We start from the raw sequence: 20,521 nt of genomic DNA on the forward strand, positions 1-20,521 counted from the left end.
AAAGAAAGTATATGGAAATGACGGTAAGCACATATGCTGTTTCATAAACTGATAATAAAGTGTCCGTGTATTTTTTCTTTTCCTCCACGAGGTGGCGACGCGCGTCTTGTCGTTGTTTTGATCGCTCGTGCAGACATCCGGCGAAAGAGAAACTCTTCGTATTTGCGGAAAAGAAAATATGCGCAAAGTAACAAAACACAAGTTGGTTAAAATAAGAAGCGCCAACGAGGCCAGAAAATACGGAATTGCGGCTACTAACCTGAAGGAGCTGGTTAAAAAAGCATGTAGTTTACTTAAGGTATAAAAATGCGGATTATTACTGATATCGGTATTAACATTACAGTGGCAAGCGTTTGGATGCAGCTGCTGTAATTCATAATTCACATTTTATCTGCAGGTATCCAACTCCAAAGTACATGTGTGCTTATTCGAGGACGGAACAGTAGTTACTGAAGAGTATTTTCAAAATCTTCCTGATAACACTGAACTTGTCCTCCTGCCTGAGGGACAGAGCTGGAATGGACGTGGGTGGATTTCGTTGACTGACAGTTGGCCTGAAACCTGAAGACTCTGCCTGAATATGATACGCTATAATATTGTGATCAGTTATAAATAATGTAACCAATCAGATTGCTTTGGCTTGTTCATTCTCTACAGTTGTTCATGACATAAATCAAGTCCTGGGTTTGGACAGAGGCGCAGACCTGATCCGTGCAGCCAGAGATCTTCTGTCAGATGAACGTTCTCCCAAACGGCGCAGAATACTGGGAGACCTTCTGAGGAACCTGACTGACAATTCAGAGGTGGAGAACAGAGAAGATGATAAGGAATGGTTTGAAGGTAAGTGAGGGGAAATAACATGTGAATGCATTTAAGTGTATGAGCATGGAAAATGATTGTTCTGAGGCACTGTTAACAAATTTATTTTATATATATATATATATATATATATATATATATATATATATATATATATATATATATGATTAAAAAGATACTCTCATTATAGATAACATTATCGCCTAAATTATATATTGTAATTTAACATACAATTGGAGTGAAAATGTTCTTAATTTTCATACATTTTCAATGTTAAAGAAAGTGAACTATGTTAATAATTTGGTTTTAAGTTAAGAACAAATATAAAAAATAAATAAATTTGTCATTTATTTGCATATGTGTGTGTTAGACATTTGACATTTTCATTTTTTTTAATATAAATATGAATATGACTAGGTATACTTCATGTTTTTTTCCCTCATGTCTGTCAGGAATCGATGCCCGGTTTAAAACCAAGTCTGCGTACATGAAGTATAACTGTGAGAGCAGAATCCGAGGATATTTGAAAGAGGTGTGAAAACAGCGCTCCGTTTAAGATATGCATTTATTTTATTTAGCGGAGCTCAGTTATTCAATGCAGCAAAGGAGATGTGCAAGTATTGTTCTCTGTCCGTAGGTTGATGGATATACGCAGACTATTCCAAATGCCAAGACAAAAAGTGAATATAAAAAGGTGGTGGGGATCCTGGCAGAGAAGCTGAAGGCGGCACGGTATAATGGCACATATTTTGACAGATCAGAGAGGGACGACCACAGACTCTGCACTGAGGAGGGCTGGTTTACCTGCCAGGTGTCTTTCTCGGTTTAGTCTAGCATTGTTTTGCTTTGAAGGAAATAAAACATCTCTTATTCAATGATTCTAAAAGACTTGTGCTAACAGGGCGCATTTGACGAGAGCAACTGCGTGTTTCTTCACTCAATAAACCCATACGGGAGCCGCGAGAGCAGAATCCTCTTCAGCACCTGGAATCTAGACCACCTGTGAGTCGGAAATCCGTTAAAATAAAAACACATTTGAGTATACTCACGTCTTGATGTACAGTTTTAGTTCAAAATATCAGCATTTAGGAATATTTATTTTAAAACGTTAGGGATAAGGAGTAACATTCTGAAATGTTTTTTTTAGGATAGAAAAGAAGAGGACAGTCATCCCCACGCTCGCCGAGGCACTGAAGGGCAATAAGAGCGGCCATATAAACGTGGATTATTTTTACAAACTGTTATTCACAAGGGAAAATCTCAAGCTCGTTCATATCGTCTGCCACAAGAAAGGGGCCCATGAGCTCAGCTGTGACTCCCGAAAAATCTACAAACGGGTCAGGAGGATTGTGAAATGAAAGCATGTCCGTAATCCTCTTATGAAATGTGCTGCTTGGTGTGAAAGTTTCAAGCACTGAGATCCTCAGGGCCATTTTATTTTATTATGAGGTTATATAGCGTTTCAGGTATACACTTTTTTTAATTGTATCTTTTAGTTTCGGCTATAAACCAATTTTTGTACCAAAGCAACATTTTTTCAGGGTTTTTATAACTGTGACTGATTTTATATGCAAGTTTTATTGATTTATATTTAGCACTAAATGTCTTTGAGTCACGTGTTTAATCTTGTACAGTTAATGTTACACATAGCACTTCCATCAACAAACAGTAGCCTTACTGTACAAAATATAAATCAAGAGATGTTTTCCAAAGCTGTTAATGAGATTTATTTTCTCTGGACGGAGTATTGTAGCTTTCACATGATAATACACGGATGATTTGCCATTAAATAAGTTCACGAAAAATTGCATGTCATATACATAAAGTATTTGGTAGCAAAACAAATTAGCACTTGGTTTATCGCTTCAATAGAAAAATATAAACTTCAAAAATCACACTTTCTACAATTTTTAGAATTTGTACATAGTAGAAAAGAACCTACTTTTTAAAATGTTACATCTTTGAGCCACTCGTGAAGTTAGTGCAAATTCTGTTCAGTAAGATTATACAAATATCATCATATACAGACAAATCAAATTTCTGATGAAGCCACATGCATAATACAGTTTGAAATTGTTGGTTTAAAAGTATAACTTTTCCATATCTTACAATAAAAGCATCTGAATTTGAGTTATAACCAATATAAAGATCTTTACATCATAAACGTATCGATGAACAAAATAGCTACATGCTTTCGTTTTTATATATACAGCACCAAATCTGAAGTATTAAGTGTTTCATTTTCCAAAACAAATCTATTTATTCTCAACAGAGAACGTTCAAAAGTGCCAAATTTATAACGTCCAAGCTAATGTTCGAATTTCTAAACAGCAAATTTTTGAGGCACTTGTTAAAACCGCGTTTGTTGACTTGAGAGCACATTAGTAAGGACTAGTGGTAGAAAACCCAGTGTACGGAAAGATATAGAAATATAGCTTTCTTTCAGCGTATGCTCTAAATCACATGACGGTTGTAGCTAACACAAACCCCTCTAAATGTACATTCGTTTAGTGTGGCACACGCATGTTCTTAAGTTTATAATTGTGGATGCGCTGACGTTTTTGCCATTGTCGGTGTACCTCAAAACTACGCAAGAAATCATTACGTCGCTGATAAATCAACACAGTGCATCATTAAAAAGGCTTTTGGAATAAATAGCTTGCTTTAAAACGATCGAGTCCATTTTACCAGCAACTCCTTCCCTGTCGGCGGCAGACGGATTGAGTGACCGTGAGGAATAGTGTCCTCATAGCTGCTCGTCTTCACTGTCCTCTTTGGCATAGTAATGCATGCTCCTGTACTCTCTTCGACTCATTCTCTTGCTTCCTGGGGTTCTGCGTGGGAACTCCTGCAACAAATCAGGGAGGAATCTTTTAAAACGAAGCCACGTTCGCGCATTAAATCTGCATCGATGACAGGTGGCTACCGAGCGTTTCATGGAATCAGACACCTGCTGCGCTTTGACACCCTATTGAGCATCTACAGATTTTCGCTGCAATAATCCTATATGGTCTTGTATTAACCTCAATATTTTAGGATTACTGTGGGCAAACAAAACCATCTGGCCGCATGTTATTTATCTGGAAAGCTTAACTTAGGCCAGTGTTATGTTACTGGGGCAAAGGGCCATGAAAGTTCACGTCCTGCATGGGTTGTGATATATAATGCATTTAATTCCATTTTTAATGTGTAAACTTTATCTTTGGCGAATTATTGTTGTTATAAGAATGGGGTAAAATATATAGTCAAAAGCAAGCAAGCAATACAATACAAAAAAAACATCATCAAATGCGGAAGCGTCCAAGTGCCAAATTTTACATTTTCTTTGAAAATGAGCAGTTTCAGACACCTAGTGTATGTTCAGTAAGTTCACTTTAATGGCAGAAATATTATCATTTTAGAAGAACATTACAGTACAAATGGCTCTTGGGGCTTTTACATCATAACTCTTCAAATATTATAATTTATTATAAAACTTTGTATATTCAAAACTAGATGACGAGTTTCCTAACTGACATACGAGACATTATAATAAAAAAAAAATAAAAAAAACTACTATATGTATCGGTTTTGTTTTATATAGAGCCTCTACGCAGACCCTGGTCACGTGATAATTTCCACCATACGTGTAAAAATATTCAAATTAAATTATGACATTACTTGAAGTTATTTTTACAGAATATACAAGTATTTTTATAACCTTGAAAGTCGAACGTAATTGCTGGTCACGGTTCCGAGTTAAGTTCAAACCAGCGCTATTTTGCCGCATTTCTACACCGATACCCAAAGCGTGTTCCGAGTCGGTTTAGCGTACCTGAACGGCGTCCATGTTCCCAAAGAACTGCTCCACCGGGAAAACGTGATTGCTGTCCTCGTCGAAGAAGATGCTCGGATCGTCTCGCGTCTGGGGACTGTGTATTACGGTCTGGTCCATCTTCGCCTCGGCAGAGCCGCTTGTCAAAGCAGCACACTTAGCGGCGGAGTTCTCTTTACCGCGCCGTTCACCCGGAGTCTTTTTCCCGGGCTTTATTTTGACGTTCTCGTTCATGGTCGCGCTGGAGTTCTCCTCCACCTCGCCGTGAAACGGTCTCTTTGGAAGACGTTTGGCCTCGCCGCCGTCGCCAGCCATCTGCTGCACTGCGCTCGCGATATCAGACGCCGATCTCTGCGCCAAACCACGCAGAACCCCCCTCCGCGCAGCCTTCTGTGGATAAAAGTCCAATAGCGGAGGTATAAATGAGTAAATAAAATGTCAGCGCAGTTTCAGACGTGGCCGATACATCGTGGGAAACCTCGTTACATTGTAGCGCTTTACTGTAGCCGGCAGACGGAAACTGCGGGGAGGAGATGGTTGTTAGACTGACACTGACCTTGACTGAACTTTTCACACCAGGCGCGTTTAAAGAGACAGTGCCGCGCACTCGCAGTCTATGGCTCCCAGCGGCAGTCTGAAACAAGAGAGCGTTCTCCTTATTACGAACGCCGTATAATCAATAATACATAGTTTGCCTGTCACAAATTACCTTTGTGCTTTCCTGCCTTAAAAGAGATACTACAGCATTAAGAATATTCCTTTTAATAAACAATCATTCGTATAAAAAAAGAAGAGTTTAGTTTCGGAGTTGAGTGCGGAATGAACATGTAAAAATAAAAAAAAAATGAGCATGCACAATTAATACCACGTTTAAAAAAACGCGAAAATGAATCAACACGAAAGCATGTACGCTGATAGAATACGTAAATGAATCTTTCCATTAAACCGATTCAAAAGATTCGACTCACTAAGCGATTCAAAATTCCCACTTCTGCTGGGAAAAGCTAACGCTCTTACGTTTATGAAAACAAGCCGTGAAAAACAACTCGAATAATAAAATACAAGGCACGTGCTCTAAGCGAGACTCCCGGGTTACACGCCGAAACGGTGAACTAACGTTGTTTTAGTAGGCTTTCCTAACTAAATTTCTCACTGAAAGCTGCCCAATAAAGTGTGCGTGAACTCGAAAGTGATCGTGTATGTTCATATGGCATAAAACGAGTTTTCATAGATAAAAGAAGTAAAAGCCTTCTTACCTGCTTCGCCCTCATTGGAAGTTTCGGCGTCGAAAACCGAGCGCGGAGTCTGGCGAGTGTTTATCTCCGGTGACCGCTAAAGTCCCGCCCATATCAGATCATCGACGCGACACGGAATCACAAGACTGAAAGAGCTGAAAACGTTACCAGGCTTTTCTGAGGCGCCGACTGATGCCCATCAATCGGTCCTAGTAGGTTTGTACAAGTTACAAACGTTATGATCAATGCAAGCCGTTAAAACGCAAGGAATTGCAAGTTATTCATCGTGAAAGCATGTCGCATGAGTCATAGGTCTACCGCGTAGACAGTGATGTGAATGTGATGCTATGGGTATGTGTGTTAGGTTAGTCATAAAACGATGAAAAGACAAAAAGGTAGACTGGTGTCATTTGAGTTTAAAAAACAAGACTCGTTTAAAAAACAAGAAGGTTATCCTAGTTAACTGCTGGTTGGTCAAACTAGTTCTTAAAGCAGTCTAAACATATATAGTGGCTATGTTTATGCAACTGGTCAAGAATTAATAGGTGTATATGTGTATTTCCAAAAGATTTGATCCTTCTGAACATTGTTTCATGTGCCACATGACATCTTTATTGCGGACATCACAGACAAGTTAACAGGCTTTAACAACATTAAGCTACTAGCAACCTGCTGGAATATGCAGCCAACAGTGATTACAATGTTTTTGATGAATAATAGTCTCTAGTCGTTTATGGTTATAATTAAACTGGTCAGTTGTCCTACCAGCAAATACTGTAGCACCAATATAACCAGCTTGGTAGACCATCAGTGGGGCTGGATGAATCAGTAGCAAATACTGTAGTTTTGTAGTTATTGTAGACTCACGACTAATAATATAAGCACGCTTAAATTTGATATTACAATCATATTTAGGTTTAGTATGCTATGCATTGCGAATTCGCGTTACCTGACTCTATCGCTAAGAACCACACGGGGCGCCAAATGCTTATCATGGGTTTAGTGCTTTTCAACTACTTGGCATCTTCCAGCATATTTCTGAGTACTTGTGAAAGGAACGTAATAAAAAAAAAAGTGGGTTACAAACCTTTGAGAAGCTAGACGAGAATAGGGTCTCAACTCCGGTATTTACATACACTGAATAAGTAAGTAACTCTCACTCATCTCTTCTTGGGGACCCTCATTCGCCCCGCTTGCACAGCTGTCGTGTGTAACCAGAGAGTCTGTAGCAGGTAGGTGTCGTCAAGCTGGAGGAGAGAGGAGGGCAGACAGCGATTGTTTTACGGGATGACTGCCTCCCATTTTCTGCAGTTCGGCGATGGAGCTCGAAGCGAGAAGAACCTGTTGCGACAATTAGTGACGGGACAGGAGGCTGAAACTTAGTCGGACCGGAGAAAGTGGTTTCAAAATGCCTTTTCATGGACCGTTGGCTCATTTTTATATTTTCATAACACTCGGAAAATGAATTACAGCGGACCGGGCTGATTTTTCACGACAGATCCACCGACCACCCGAATGGACAGCTCTGTGAGGAGCCTGTGCGTAATGGAATTCTTCTTTCGAAAGAAAAAGAATTTGAGGACTGCGGTCAGCCTGGCTTTGGTTTTTGCCACTTTACTGATGCTTCAGAAGTTGATAACAGTAGACACGAATTTCAAAGACAACAAAATCGACGTGAAACGCAAATGGTGTGGCCCAACGTGTAAAAGCATAAAGGCTATTGAAAACTCATCCAACGTTAACGGCTTGGCGCCGGTAGGAAATCCCATGCCGAGAAAATGGGACGTGGATAAGATCAAGTGCAGTGAAAATACGACGGTTAAGACCCAAGCCTGGTTTCGTCGCTTGAACCCAAGGTTTCACGAATTTGTCCTGCACAGGCATTGCAGATACTACCCGATGTTGCTGAATCACCCGGAGAAGTGCAGCGGGGATGTGGACGTTCTGGTCGTTGTCAAGTCGGTTATTGAAGAACACGACCGACGGGAAGCCGTGAGGCAGACCTGGGGAAAGGAGCAAGAAATCCAGGGCTTCAAAATCAGAACGCTATTTTTATTAGGCACTCCGGCCACTGGCAAAGACGCGCGAAACTTACAAGCCCTGGTGCAATTTGAAGACCGATCCTACGGGGACATATTGCAGTGGGACTTTATGGACACCTTCTTCAACCTCACCTTAAAGGAGGTGAACTTTTTGAGATGGTTCAACATCTACTGCAGTGGAGTTCCCTTCATCTTCAAAGGGGACGATGACGTTTTCGTCCACACCAAGAACCTCGTGGAACTAATTGGCTTTAGGGTGGAGGAGAACAGGGTGGATAACCTCATTGTGGGAGACACCATTTTAGAAGCCAAACCTATCAGAAACCGCCAGAGTAAATATTTCATTCCTAAAGAGCTGTACGATAAACGTTATCCAGCTTATTTGGGTGGTGGGGGGTTTCTCATGTCTTCTCTGGTGGCCCGCAAGCTCTTCGCGGTTTCTGAGAGCGTGGAGCTTTACCCCATTGACGATGTGTTTCTGGGCATGTGCCTTCAGCAGCTGAAGATCGTCCCCGAGCTGCATCTGGGCTTTCGGACATTCGGGATCATTAAGCGTAAAGTGACTCCTCTGAACCGGGAGCCGTGCTTCTTTCGCAGCCTCATCGTGGTGCACAAACTCGTTCCGCAGGAGCTGCTGCAAATGTGGAGCCTTGTTCAAAACCAGGACTTGAATTGCGCCAGACAAGTCGTGATATGATGAGTATTTATAAAGATTTTGTGAGAAAGGATGATGATTACTTGTTGTTATCAATTGTAAAACGTAATAAATCGTTGTGTAATAAAGGTAAATGTAATTATTAGTGTTTTAATTATGGTCTTATTTACAAACCCAATATTTTAATTATTTTTATATAATATTTTAATTTATATATATATATATATATATATATATATATATATATATATATATATATATATATATATATATATATATATATATGCCTAGCTCAACAATGTTTACTCAAGAATGAATATCCACTCACATCCTAAAGACTGAAAGATATAAAAGATACAACCCAAGAAAAAATATAAATGATAAAAGAGACCTTTATAAGTGCTCCGAACAAAGCACTGTAACACCTGTTTTGGCCAACAAATAATGTATTTAATAAATTGATTGTATATATTTACATTTAAAACTCATTTAAGTTGGTCAAACCTTCAAAATGTTTTACTGCAATTTACCTTCATTACTTGTCTTCATGCATGCTATAACTGTGCCAAGTTTTTTAAGTTAAATTACTTTTTAGTGTTTAGAATTAAGAGGGTTTTTAAGCACCATAAAAGTATGATTAACCTACTCTAAATAGTTTAGAATAAGTGTTATATTGCTCTGAAGTCACTCTGTATCATGCAATAGCTTTTTGTAAGGAACAGTCTGAAATTTAAGTCATTCTTCACTCCTGGTGCTTTTGCCATGTATCTTTAGTCCACATGCAACATAATTTTAACTCAATTAAAATGTTCTCTGGTGTTCCGTGTAAGAAAGTAGGTCATACCCGTTTAAAATAATATGAGGGTGAATGACACTGACCTGCATCACTTCATTTTATGATAAACACAGCCTGGCAAACACACCACTATCAACATTTAATTTTTAAAATGCGTTGTTTTGGTTAGTTTTTTCGATTGTGACACAAACACCATTTACAGAGATAAAATCTTTTTTTTTTTTTTTTTTTTTTTTTTTCATATAAAAGTATTTGTACACAGATAAAAGAAATACAAGCATGTGACTTTACCCAAATACATTTATTAAAACAGCTTTAAAGCAGAAATTAGCTTCTGTTGATATCGATGCACATACAGATGATGGGCACAGAATTAATGTGTCATGACAATTCAATTTACAATCAGAAAAATATTTAAAATCTTGTTTCATAATGTCTAGAGCAAACACTTACTCTGTACAGACAAATATTTTGTTAATTGTACACCTGAGGAAAATGGAAAGTGGCCAGACTAAGACTGTACCTATAAAAAAGCCCTGCAATCGTGGCCTTGAGAACTGCCAGCACACAGTAGTGCAACATTTCCAGCTACCTCCTCCTCCAGGTTACTATGATATGACTTCGTAATTATACTATAATTAAAATAAATCCAAATGAAAGCAAACACAAAAAAGTTCTACTCCACAAAATAAAGCAATATATGATATCATTATCATCTATATATTATCTATATACTATACAGTTATACTTTTGACTGAAAAATTAATACTATTGGGTATGTGTCAGGAATCGATGCGAAAAGTTAAGTTTTGGATCACTCTCTGCACTCTAAAATAATTGTTTAGGCTGATTTATTTAAATTAATAATGATAGTAATAATTAATTAGACATCGCAGTAATGCCACACCAGTGAATCATGTGAGTAAGAGTTGATTCATGTCAGTTATATAATGCATGCCTCAGAATTGAGCTGTAGAAGCTCTTAACAATGCATTATGCCTATTGGGGTTGTGCCTTGAAAATTCCCTTGCTTATCATGTCTCACATAATAGGAAAACTATGACGACATACCTATATTCAGTCTTCTCTGTGTGCAAATACTTTAAAATGGGACATTATGGCTTATTTTCAGGCATAGGATCAGACTCAAACTGCCTTTATGTTATTTCTTCTCTTCGGTCTCAATGATTTTATAAGCACAACTGAACTAAAGCACAATCCAACAGAACAGCACAGTTTAATGCCGATGATACCCAGCGATTTAACACATCACGCACTAGACAAAACCATTTACGTGCCGAGAGTTTCTCTAATACTGAAGCAAATGCAAAGACCAAACATACGAAATAATAGTCTAAGAGCATCATCATCCCTTATGGCTCTTTATTCTCTCAGCAGTGGCCTCTCATATTGGCAACATCTCTGTTCCAGGTCTCGATTTTCTGAGAAGCACCAAGGCAGGTCTATGACTACTATTAGCCCTTGCCCTTTCCAAGAAACATTTTTTTTTTTTTTTTGTTATCCAAATTTTGCAAGGTGGGTGGTGCAGGAAACTTAAGCATCTGAATCAGATACAAGGTTCAAATCTCTTGAACAGAATGTTTGCGTTCTTTTCAAAGACTAAATTTTATGTTTGGCTATGATGCTAACAATGTTTTAAAACCATTAAATGTCAAAGTGCTACAATCACAAAATATTCACATACACCTCACACACGCGCAGCACACACACACACTAAACAAACAAGTATAAAAATTCTCAAATAGATTACAAAAAAATCCAGGTGATCCACCTGAAAAGGTAAACAGCAAAATACAGACTGCGTGATCTGGTCATAAATGTGTTTCAGTTCAAGTATTTTTGTTCATTTCACGCACATTTTGATCTTTTACATTCATTAATAGGTACATTTTATATCAGGTGTCAAAGACAATAATGATGCTGTCTAGATTTATTTCTAAATCAGTACAGCAATAATGCATCATTTGAAACCTGATATAAAGTAGATTTGTGTGAGTTTTTTTTGATTATTTTAGCAAAGCTACTAGAGGTAGCATGTAGCTATGCCTGTTGTAGTCGGTGACTGGAGGCCTTGCCTGGAAGAATTCTGGTGCGTCTGTTGATCCTGGAAGCTGGAGCAGGGATGCGACTGCCTCTGCCCAGACCTCGAGGCTTGGACTCGGATGTGATTGTTGTCGTCCTTACCTATAGACACAAACACACAACACCTCAGGAGTTAATGTTAATGAGAAACGCATTGGCTGAACTATATAGCGTCGCACAAAGTAAACAGCGTTCAAAATAATACTGAACGGTCCATTCAGAGGCTTGAGGTTGTGATTGGCAGATGGGGTCCTGTACACTGTGAAAGCTGTGTGGGGTAGTTGGGATCTATAGGGTCTTTATGGGGCAATGTGGGGTTGTAAAGGTCTCATTGAGGCCAGAGAGATGAATGATCACCTTGTGCGTGTGGGGGTCTGCTCTGTTGTGCCGCTCTCCTCCGTGAGTTCTGTTTACAACCCTCGATTCCCATGAGGTGAGACTTCCAGCCCTGCACATGCAAGACATGCACTGTTACACTGCTGTATGAGAGACTTCAGTGCTCATAATACTGAAGTTATTCACTTATCATCGTCGGTGCTACCTATGGAGTCTCGATAAGTGTTCTTACATTCCTAAACCTTATAAGTAATAATCAGCTCTTACACATTAGAAACTCCTTACGTCATACCTAGCGAAAGTTCTGCAAATGTTATTTTAGCCAAGGAGCTCTTACAAGTCAAGAACCAGTATTGTTATTACAAATTAAAATAAAAACCAAAAGAAAAAAATCATTCATTAAAAACAATTTGCAAATATCTGCTTTTTTTTTTTAAATCACGTTTCTTTTCCAGTTGATTTTTTCCCCATGTTAATTTTAATGTAATTTCATGTTAATGTTTTCTAATTATTTGTCAAAATCTAAACTAATTTCCGATGTAAAAATAAGAGCCTTACAAAGTAACAAAATATAAAATAAAAATGAATGGCAGATATTTAGACAAAAGTGGGTTAAAATATAAATATTTGTCATTATAAATATTTGCCATCTTTTTTGATTATTACACTGGAATGGGAGTATACCTTGTTCCTATAGATCATATCGGCCTAGAAAATCACAACTTTTCATTTTCCGCCGGTCTTGGTACACTTACATAACTACATATATGCATGACAATAATGAGATACTAGTAACTAATCCCATTACTTTGTTACTTTTATTGAAAGTAATGTGTTATGTTACTTTTGAGTTACTCCTTCCTCATCTGGCCTAGGCTTGTTTGTATGTTTTTAATGTAAAAAGTTACATTTTTGGCCATTTGACACCAGAAGTGAACTGAATAAGCCTCAGACTGAAAGAAATGCAAATTCATTATTAACATGTTAACATAACTACTTGTAAAGCATTACCCCTAGCACTGGTTGTTTTGTACAGTACATTGAGATGGAGACACCAGAACCGAAAATACTACAATATTTCTTCAAAAGTAGTTCATGGAGACGTTAATTTATAATCGCCCATGATCAAACATCATCATATCGCGCACGCTCCTAATATAAAGCTAAAAAGAAATATTACAGCAGTAAAAGTAAAGTACTAAAACCTTCCAAAACGTAAAATATAAAAATAAAACCCAATTCAAAATATTAATAAGTACTATAAAAGTATATAAAAATATTAAAATAACATTGGTAAACGTTCTCTCTATCTTAACAAGATCGCCCATATTTTCATTGCAATGTGTTGAAAACAAAGCTCACGCTGTATTTCAGGGACAGTGTAACCCTCACAAAAACAGGTTTACAATTTGGACGATGTATGAGTTTGCGTGGTACAGGACATGAGACATCATTCATTGGGCACAGAAGACACGTCAAACACTGAATACGTAAAAGAAATTATTTGTTAACTATTGAGCGAACACCTTTCCAGCGTCAGTCACAGTCATGAGCTCATCTCTATGACGTGCGACAGAGAAATAACAAGAACTTTTCGTGTTATTTATGTTGGATAAATAATTGAAATTAATTTCGATCATTTTACAGCTGTTGTACCGGCAGGCTGCATTTGTGCACCAAGTGTTTAGTTTTTTGTTATTTTGTTGTTGGTGATAATAAATGAGTTGATGATGTAGAAGAGCACCTTATGGGTGTGTTTGTGTGTGATCTCACCTCTTCCCCTGAGGCAAAGTTTTCATGGCAGAGAGGACAATGATTGCAGTTTTCTACAGAAGTTGGTGCTAAAGAAAAAAAAAAAAAAAACAGAAAAATAAGTAACCATGTTTTTAGTTTTTCCCCCCAAACAACAAAAAATGCAGCAAATTTTCTGCTTACAGAAATAAAACAATAAATCTGTAGTGACAATGTGTGAACTTCCCATGTATAAACCGATCTGATGATAGAGCTGGCTGTTTTCCTATTTTTAGGTGAATGAGAGTGGCACAAAAAGACCGACATGAACACTTGCCAAGCACCAAATGTAAGTTAAAATAACAGAAAAACCTGCTAGTTACTGGTCCGTGATATTATTGGGCAACTGAAAGATAATACAAATGTTAAAATCTTCTCATGCTATTTATTGGACTGGAATGTTCTGTTTTCTAATAAAATCCATATGGTGACATCTAAAATATTCCCTCATTAACATGATGTGGGAACATATATGCTTTGAATATTTTCAGTCTTCTTCTCATACCGTGTAACATATAATCATAGTTGTATATGCAAAGCTGAAATACCTCCTTCATTTCTGTTAAGAACTGATAAACAAGTATATGGTGCGCCCAGTAACCAAGATGTATGCCAGTACTTGGGCAGGCATGCATTCAAGCTAGCAAAGCTGGTGTTTACATTTATAAAAAAGGGTCCCACTTTATACTGCGTCCCTAATACCTTTGTACTTATATAGTAACTAGATGTATATGTAGTATGTAACTACAGTGATACACAGGTTCTACAGCTCTGATGTTTGTTTAACTACACATTTGTAACAACTCACTGAATGGTATGTGTTAGTACAAATGTGTAACAGCATTTTTTGATAAAGAAGTACGCTTTATATTAAAGAGATATTAATTTAAATTAACTGTGTTACATACAGACACACATTTAGTTACTATGCAAGTACAAATGGATTAGGTAATATAAAGTGGGACCAATATGGCCATTACAGCAAATCACCTTGCTATCACGTTTGTAACAGCACTGAGGGTGGTTTCTGGATGTGCATGGAATGAAAATACCGTGCAAGCACACAAAAACTCACGATTGCAAGCTGCGCTTCGAGCATGCTCAGTCAGCTTATGTCGAGTGAGCGCTTCGGAGCAGAGAGGACACTGGGTGAAATCCGCCCTCCGCTCACATTCAGTCAGCAAGTGCTCCGTCAGGCTCGCAATCTCCACCACCTAGCGAACGCACAAACACCCTGCTTTAGCACGCTTTCCGAAATGGGTTTACCAAACTAGGATTATTTTGAACTATGACAGCACATGTGCTTGGGTGTGTGTGTGTGTGTGTGTGCACCTGTCTGCACTGAAGACAGCGCTGCAGCATCGGGCAATGTTTCCAATAGTGCAGGTCGAGCCCATCCTCTGTAAACGACTCATCTCTCTCTCCACAGAAAATACACAGACTAGACAAAAACAGCACCAGCATCAACTCTGATCCCGTCTTTCATTTCTCATTTAACATGCTATTAAGATTTTTTCCCAGCAGCATGAAAAGAAACTCATTAAACGAGAGCCCATTAGGACCGCACATTATGCTATCGCTTTCCAGATGTCTTGCTGAGATAATATTAGTGCATTTATAACGGCTACACAAGACTTGACTTTGCAGAGTTGGCACTGAATCAGAAACAAACTTATCAGCTGAGAAAATGAGAGAAGAACTGACATGAAGTTGTCCTTACTTGTCTAAGTAGTTAGCTACAGATGGTTGGCTTCCTTTTGCATCGGCAGGAACAGACTGGTTTACCTTCTTAACACCTGCTGAAAACAAGGGTTACGTAATTACCCATCACATTCTGTTCATACTGAATTTTTCAGAGGTTTGGAATGGCGTTACTTTGGTATTACTTTTATAATAATATAGTATTTATTCATATTTGAATGAGCCTTTTCAGTTTTCATTTAAGTGATTTGAAAATGAACAGTGCTAAATATAGATTTTCAAGCTATTAAATTGGCCTCTCGGGTACCAAACAGAAACTGAGGGTCATTCATATAAAAGCTACATAAACAGGGAAGTTTGTTGAACTACTGTCAAATTAGATGGTAATTTGAGGAAATGAAAAGTAATGCATGCTTTAAAAGAATAAAGAAAAATTGTTATGGTTCTCACTGTTTTTATCACTTGACTAACGTGAATACAAAGAAGGGCATACATGAATCCAGCTAAAAGACAGATATGAAGATATGTAGCTATGGCAGGTGTGTCTACAGTAAGTTTAAATTCATGTGACTACTGCAAGGTTAGTTTAAAAAAAAAAAAAGGTGCCATCAAATATTTTGATTGGAAGCCCTAAGATTTTTTTATCCTTTCTATTCTTTAAACTCAAAAAATGTAACGCGTTTAAACAAAAACATGAGGAACAAAAGTTGTTTGCTGCAATTATACGGGAACTGATCTTTAATGAGAGTTCACAAAGACTCCAGCACCAACGTTGGCAATTTGTGCATATTTTATAGCGTCAAATTCATATGGATTTGTTAGATATTTGATTACTTGTGCATAATTTACAAGTTCCCCAGTTCTCATTAATTTGTACATATGACCTCCCTCTAAACCTAACCGCCAATCACAGGAAATAGTACAAGCGAGATCATACGAATTCATATAAATATGCCAACTCGTAAAATACATACAAACTGTTGATGAGAAAGCACTGGCAGCACACACATATACCAGTTTACACACCTGATTTGACTGACTTCTCAGCTTTTTTCTCAGGTACTTTGGTATTTTCCTTCCCTTTCTCCTAAAACACATATTTACACCTTTAATGCATTTACAAATTCATCACCCATTTGATGGTCAGACGGGCTCAATGAAATGTCAATGTCCACTCTACAGTCATTCAGTCACGAAGAAGAACGTTCAAAAATGTCAACACCATGTATGAAGAAGCAAGAGAGCATTAGGCCACCTCTGACCACACAACCTACGCTGATCTCCTTCAGTACTGCAAGCTGCTCTTGCAAGCTTCTGATTTCCTCTTTTTCTTTCTCACCATCTTCTTTTTCTGCTCCTTTTTTTGGCTTCTGGAGTAATAGGGGAGAAAGCGACACTTTAAACTGAATGCAGTAGCCCAGCATTCTCTGAACCCACGCACAAACATTCCATGAGCTTCAATTATGAAACTTAGTTCTACAGACCGGTTTTACCTGCGTGTCGATGGCGTTTCCATCTATCGCGGCGAGTGAGTCAAAAAGGTTCTTGTAGAGGACATTTTTACGTGTGCTGGTGTCATCGGGTGGCAGAAAATTCAATACTGCTTTTCCATGAAGACGGTACATAGCCTGGACGACTCTCACAGAAAGTTCTCGCACCGAGGCAGCGCTGTGCTCCAATCCACCTGCCAGAAACTAACACAACATTTATCACAGACAAATCTATGCAATTAATATTAACTAATAATATTAATTATTTTAAACATAACCAAGAAGAAATTAATACTTCTATTAACAAGGATTCCTGAAAAAAAATGTATCATGGCTTTCTTAAAAATATTAAGCGAACTGTTTTTAAAATTGATAATAGCTAAAAATATTTTTACCTACATACTGTAAAACATTTGCATTATATACACAGTATTTTCCCTTCACTTTCTCTCTTACGTTCTCCATACACAGATCCCATTCATCTGCCCTCAGGCTCTGGATCTCTCATTTTAATTACAGGAAACCCAATCGCCTCTCTGCTGTGCCCCAAAGCCCATCTCATCTCCCAGGAAACCAGCAGGCATAAGGCATTTAGCAGCCATCCCTGCATGTAACCTACAGCAACCATTTCATTGGAGATCTCCAACGAATAAGACCAAACTAACAGTAAGATGTAATAAATATTTAAGAGGCTATTTGGGGGCTGATTCATTGGTGATAACCGCAAAAAAAAGTTGTTCCAAACCTGTATGACTTATCTATAAAAAGTCTAGACTGCTTTTACCTAAAAAAACAACCATACTATAACCAGCATCTATCAAGAAAAAATTGTCCTCAAGTGGTCCATTCGACTACTACATGATACTGTTTTTTTTCAGCTAACTTTAATATCCAGTCAATAAATACCACATGAAAATTCTGGCCAATACATAGAAGTTGATAATTATTGTAAAGTAAAATCAAATCATTTTATATTCTACAAGTAAATTTAGCTCATACAAAAACATAGTGCAATATGAAAGGTAGATATTTATTTTTTTTACAATTTTGTAATTTCATTTGTAATGTTTATTTGCAAAAACAAATAAATTGTTTTTTATTTTAAAAAATGATCATGTTATCATGTTTTTATTGTGTTATATTGTGTTAGTCATAAATATAAAATGATTACTCATTCCTCTTCAGGCTACCTAGGTGTGTGGTGACCTAAACCTTAAAAAAATCCTAACACACAAAACCAGAAGGAGCTGTTGTTTTGAAACAACAAAGCCAAGCTGGAACACGGAGAGAAACCCCACGTGCACTTTGCAGATCCTTGTGAAATTTCAAAGTCTCTGTTGCAGCAGTGCCACAAGTTTGCATTGCAAACATACTTTAAACTGCACAGGTAGCAATAGAAAAACTAAATAAAAGGCCAAACTCTCATCTTCAACTAAGACCCTGAAGAACCGTAATTTCAACATCTTAGCCACTTTGTACAAGTAATTGTTGGAACAGAAAGAGTGAATGAGACTTGAATGTGCTTGGATGATTTTCATAAACTATGCCATGGATATGCAACTTTCTGTCAGGACAGCCCTGTTAAGAAACGAATGGTACCAGACATTACGTAGGGTCGACTACACCCGCTCTGCCATACAAAGACCACTTTGTTTCAGTCTAATGAAGCCCTAAAGAATCTTAATGATAGCTGTGCTTAACCTTCAGATCCTAACAGAAAGGTTAAATTTGTGATATTTTGGCCTTAAAAACCCATCTATCAAATATGTGTGGTCTAAGATGCTAAAGCACAGTTTGGGTTTGTACAACCACCAAACAGCTAAATTTCACCACCACAGCTGGCACCTCAGTGTGTGTGGTCTCAGACTAATAAGTAACCAATCACATATCATGAGGTCAATAAATCTAGCCATCCATTTCCATATTTGTAAACTAATACTTTAAAGCAGTAGCTTAAAAATCTTGTTCAAACTTCAAGCTTACAGCTTGACTGGGGAAAAAGCCATTGGGTTGACACCCAGTGAGATCATCTCAGAAAGAGTTGAAGTTGGGCCAGTACCCGCATGATGTTGTCGAGGGTGAAGCCAGAGTCCTTGGTGCCCAGCTGTTCTAGAAGCTTCTCCAACAGTTCCAGCCTGCTCAGAGCCAGTCTAGTGGGTACAGTGCTCTGCATGGGCCTCACAAGCTCCACAGGAACCATCTGCAGAGCTCTCACCTCCTTAAACAAAGCCATTTCCTGCCAAAAAAACATGCAAGCAAGCGTTATACAGATTTAGAGCATAAGAGCATTCAGCATTCAGGTTACAAAATACAAAGTTTTTCTAACTCATTTACACGTTCAGAAATATATTGCAATTTTTTCCCATGGTTTTATTGCTGGAGGTCAGGAGGTTGCTGCACATTTGGTTACAAGCATTGCTCTACAGTTTTTAGTGGGCAGCAGATAGCTACTGAACATCTGACTTGTATGTGTTATTTCTTGTAGAAGGTGGTAACATTATATTTTAAGTAGTTTAATCAATAATAAGTGGTTATGATTTAAAAAAAATGTAAACATGAAAAATAACATAATATTAGGTTGATTTATAATACTCTAAGGCACTGATATCAGAATACATCATCAAATTATTCATAAAAAGGTGTGGCCAATTTTTCCACCAACCAGGAGCATGAGTCATAAATGTTTTTAATAGTACAAAAAATATGTAGAAAATTTCCCCGCATGTTGCTGACAGAGACAACCTGTCTATCAACAACCAATTTTCCACAAAACTTTAACATACATACTGGCTGTCACAAAATAATACTTCCGCCATTCTTTCACATGATAATTATCTGAAAATAGTTGATCTGTCTGGTTCACATTCTTTTTAAATACAGTATATATTTTTATGTATGTGTAAAAGATTACCTAGGCACCATTATCTAGTATGATACACAGAAATATAGAAAAGTTATGAGCAATAATTTCCTACTTTCTTAAAATTGTTGTCAGAAGCACTATTAAATTAGTGATAGTGGACTACTTTACATTCTAGAGAACAATAAACTGAGAAAAAACAAAACATATAACTGAATATTTTTTTTTGGGTTTTCCACAAATTACTTTTTTAATGGTAAGCTCTACCTGATAAAAGTCAATTTCATCAACTTTTAGGAGTGCAAAAGAACGAAGAAGCTTGCATAAGTATGGATGGGAAGTCAAAAAACGGTCTTTATGAGTTTTTTAAAAAAAGTGTTTGGTGTCCAGTCTGTTAAAGAAATTATACTGTATCAGACAAAATTTGGCAGATTGAAATGAGGAAATCTCACAGCAGGGTTACAGTAAAAGATAAGATCTCTATTCAAAACCACAATGAAGTTTACTTCACAAAGCCGTTCAGACAGTTAGACATTCACCTCCAGTCATCTATGAAGATTCTCATCAAGTCAGACCATCATAGCATGCAAAGAATACTTTTTTCCAGTCAACTGGATATGTTTTTCTGTTGACACAAATAGCTGAATTGCAGGTGTATACTGCTAAAGTATTTCAAAAGTCTACTGACCTGTATGAAGGTAATAGCGAGTGTTCTCAATCTCGGGGTTGATTCTCCAGTCCTGGACAGCAGATTATTCCAAGTCTGTTCCACACAGTGATTGATTTCAGATTTGCCTAGCTGATGGTTAGGAATAAACTCACTCAGAATCATTCGAAGCAGATTCAGAGATGCAAGAAACACCTAAAATGCAAAACAAA

At 37.6% G+C, this 20,521-nt stretch overlaps 4 protein-coding genes across 4 annotated transcripts in view; 2 read left to right on the top strand and 2 right to left on the bottom strand.

Annotated features, from left to right (window-relative positions):
- Positions 1 to 128: 128 nt before the first annotated feature.
- On the top strand, positions 129 to 2,664 carry dffb (DNA fragmentation factor, beta polypeptide (caspase-activated DNase)). The gene is made up of 7 exons (XM_043246749.1): positions 129 to 298; positions 398 to 524; positions 658 to 840; positions 1,272 to 1,351; positions 1,457 to 1,630; positions 1,721 to 1,821; positions 1,967 to 2,664. Exons 1-7 carry the CDS (start codon positions 179 to 181, stop codon positions 2,175 to 2,177), a joined length of 996 nt encoding a protein of 331 aa, XP_043102684.1. The 5' UTR covers positions 129 to 178; the 3' UTR covers positions 2,178 to 2,664.
- Positions 2,523 to 6,028, bottom strand: c8h1orf174 (chromosome 8 C1orf174 homolog). Its single transcript, XM_043246750.1, has 4 exons — positions 5,890 to 6,028; positions 5,190 to 5,267; positions 4,634 to 5,023; positions 2,523 to 3,667 (listed from the first exon to the last, which is right to left on the bottom strand). Exons 1-4 carry the CDS (start codon positions 5,902 to 5,904, stop codon positions 3,566 to 3,568), a joined length of 585 nt encoding a protein of 194 aa, XP_043102685.1. The 5' UTR covers positions 5,905 to 6,028; the 3' UTR covers positions 2,523 to 3,565.
- Positions 6,000 to 8,710, top strand: b3gnt7l (UDP-GlcNAc:betaGal beta-1,3-N-acetylglucosaminyltransferase 7, like). The gene is made up of 2 exons (XM_043246748.1): positions 6,000 to 6,084; positions 7,070 to 8,710. The coding sequence occupies exon 2, from the start codon at positions 7,384 to 7,386 to the stop codon at positions 8,605 to 8,607; it is 1,224 nt and encodes a 407-aa protein (XP_043102683.1). The 5' UTR covers positions 6,000 to 6,084; positions 7,070 to 7,383; the 3' UTR covers positions 8,608 to 8,710.
- A 2,535-nt stretch (positions 8,711 to 11,245) lies between these two features.
- The window catches only part of cep104 (centrosomal protein 104), a 17,431-nt gene continuing 8,155 nt past the window's right edge, over positions 11,246 to 20,521 (bottom strand). The window contains 11 exon segments of the mRNA XM_043246050.1: positions 11,246 to 11,566; positions 11,822 to 11,912; positions 13,574 to 13,641; positions 14,667 to 14,805; positions 14,924 to 15,032; positions 15,312 to 15,390; positions 16,319 to 16,379; positions 16,567 to 16,662; positions 16,786 to 16,986; positions 18,842 to 19,018; positions 20,331 to 20,504. Of these exon segments, the coding sequence (XP_043101985.1) occupies positions 11,406 to 11,566; positions 11,822 to 11,912; positions 13,574 to 13,641; positions 14,667 to 14,805; positions 14,924 to 15,032; positions 15,312 to 15,390; positions 16,319 to 16,379; positions 16,567 to 16,662; positions 16,786 to 16,986; positions 18,842 to 19,018; positions 20,331 to 20,504 (1,356 nt within the window). The 3' untranslated portion in view covers positions 11,246 to 11,405.

Source organism: Puntigrus tetrazona, chromosome 8 (assembly GCF_018831695.1).
Source record: "Puntigrus tetrazona isolate hp1 chromosome 8, ASM1883169v1, whole genome shotgun sequence".
NCBI lineage: Eukaryota > Metazoa > Chordata > Actinopteri > Cypriniformes > Cyprinidae > Puntigrus > Puntigrus tetrazona.